At 56.0% G+C, this 1,944-nt stretch overlaps 1 protein-coding gene across 1 annotated transcript; it reads left to right on the forward strand.

The window, feature by feature from the left end:
* Positions 1-158: 158 nt before the first annotated feature.
* Positions 159-1,095, forward strand: LOC107302080 (fructose-bisphosphate aldolase C; the record flags this gene model as incomplete). The annotated part of the gene is made up of 3 exons (XM_015831203.1): positions 159-319; positions 415-498; positions 921-1,095. Coding segments are annotated over 3 exons (420 nt in total), but the record flags the coding sequence as incomplete, so codon positions are not given.
* Positions 1,096-1,944: the final 849 nt, after the last annotated feature.

Raw genomic sequence — 1,944 nt, forward strand, 5'->3', positions numbered from 1 at the left:
TTTTTCCTCCCTCTCTCCCTTTTTTCTTCCTTCCTTCCTTCCTTCCTTCCTTCCTCTCTCCCTTTTTCCTTCCTTCCTTCCTTCCTTCCTTCCTTCCATCCTTCGTTCCTTCCTTCCTTCCTTCCTCCCTCCCTCCCTCCCTCCCTCCCCTCCCCCAGGGCTGGATGGGCTGGCAGAGCGCTGTGCCCAGTACAAGAAAGATGGCGCGGACTTTGCCAAGTGGCGCTGTGTGCTGAAGATCAGCGAGAACACCCCCTCCAGCCTGGCCATCCTGGAGAACGCCAACGTGCTCGCCCGCTATGCCAGCATCTGCCAGCAGGTGAGCCAGCCGCCCCCCCGCCCCTCCGCTCTGGCTTTGGGGCGGGCCCTTGGCCTCCGCGGGGGCCTCAGTGCTGGGCTTGGCTCTCCCCGCAGAACGGCATTGTGCCCATCGTGGAACCGGAGATCCTGCCAGACGGGGAGCACGACCTGAAGCGGTGCCAGTACGTGACTGAGAAGGTACCGTGGCTTATGGGGGCGGGTGTAGGGCGGGGGGGGGCTGTCAGTGGGAACACAGCAAAGAGGGCACGAAGGGGAGCAGGGGTAGCTGAGTGGGTGACTTTGAGCCTGTCGTCCTCTGGCCCAGCCATCTCGGAGGAGGGTGGTTTGGGGGGGGAATAAACGGAAGGGAGGCACCTTCCATGATGTTGCTCTGAGTTCTGTGAACGTGGATTTAGCCAATGGGAAGTTCTGTAAAGCAGAGAGTAAAATGCCAGCAAGGCTGAACCCTTCGGTCATTTATTGCACAGAAGCTGGATTAAAAATCGGGCTTCATTGGAAGCATGTTGGTGACACTCCCTTTAATTACTTGGGTGGGGGGCTTTGGTGGGCCTTGTTCCCTTTGAGGGGCTTGACCAGCCTGGCTCTGGCCCTCTGCCCAGGTCCTGGCTGCCGTCTACAAGGCCCTGAGCGACCACCACATCTACCTGGAAGGGACCCTGCTGAAGCCCAACATGGTGACCCCCGGCCACGCCTGCCCCAACAAGTACAATCCCGAAGAGATCGCCATGGCCACCGTCACCGCCCTGCGCCGGACCGTCCCGCCCGCCGTGCCAGGTAAGGTCACCACCAGGTAAGCTCCCACACCTGCATCCGTCCCGAGAAAGCCGCCCATCTTAGGAGCTTCCCCTTGAGGATCGGGCCCGGGCTAGGAGGCACCGGAGAAACCGGAACTGGCCCCAAGTTCAGGCAGTCCTCGACTTACAACAGTTCCTTTAGTGACCATTTAACAACGGACTGACGGCCGTTTTCACCCTTAACAACCGTTGCAGCAGTCACGTGACCACAATTCAGAGCGCTTGGCCATTGACTCGTATTTATGACGGTTGCAACGTCCCGGGATTCCGGTTGATCGATCCTGGTTTTTTGCCACCTTCTGACTTAACAACGGCAGCGACTCGCATAACGACGGCCGTAAAACGGGGCAAAACTCACTTAACAACTGTTTGGGGCTCTACTGTGGTCATACAGCGAGGACTAGCTGTATTATAAGCCCAGGATGATTTTACGACAGGGCTTCTAGTTTTGGGCTCTGTTGTGATGGTACAATGAGGACTAGCTGTATTATAAGCCCAGGATGATTTTACGACAGGGCTTCTAGTTTTGGGCTCTGTTGTGATGGTACGACGAGGACTAGCTGTATTATAAGCCCAGGATGATTTTACGACAGGGCTTCTAGTTTTGGGCTCTGTTGTGGTGGTACAATGAGGACTAGCTGTATTATAAGCCCAGGATGATTTTACGACAGGGCTTCTAGTTTTGGGCTCTGTTGTGGTGGTACAATGAGGACTAGCTGTGTTATAAGCCCAGGATGATTTTACGACAGGGCTTCTAGTTTTGGGCTCTCTTGTGGTGGTACGACGAGGACTAGCTGTATTATAAGCCCAGGATGATTTTACGACAGGG

The sequence above is a fragment of the Protobothrops mucrosquamatus genome, unplaced genomic scaffold (genome assembly GCF_001527695.2).
Source record: "Protobothrops mucrosquamatus isolate PMUCROS unplaced genomic scaffold, P.Mucros_1.0 scaffold25490, whole genome shotgun sequence".
NCBI classification, from domain to species: Eukaryota; Metazoa; Chordata; class Lepidosauria; order Squamata; family Viperidae; genus Protobothrops; species Protobothrops mucrosquamatus.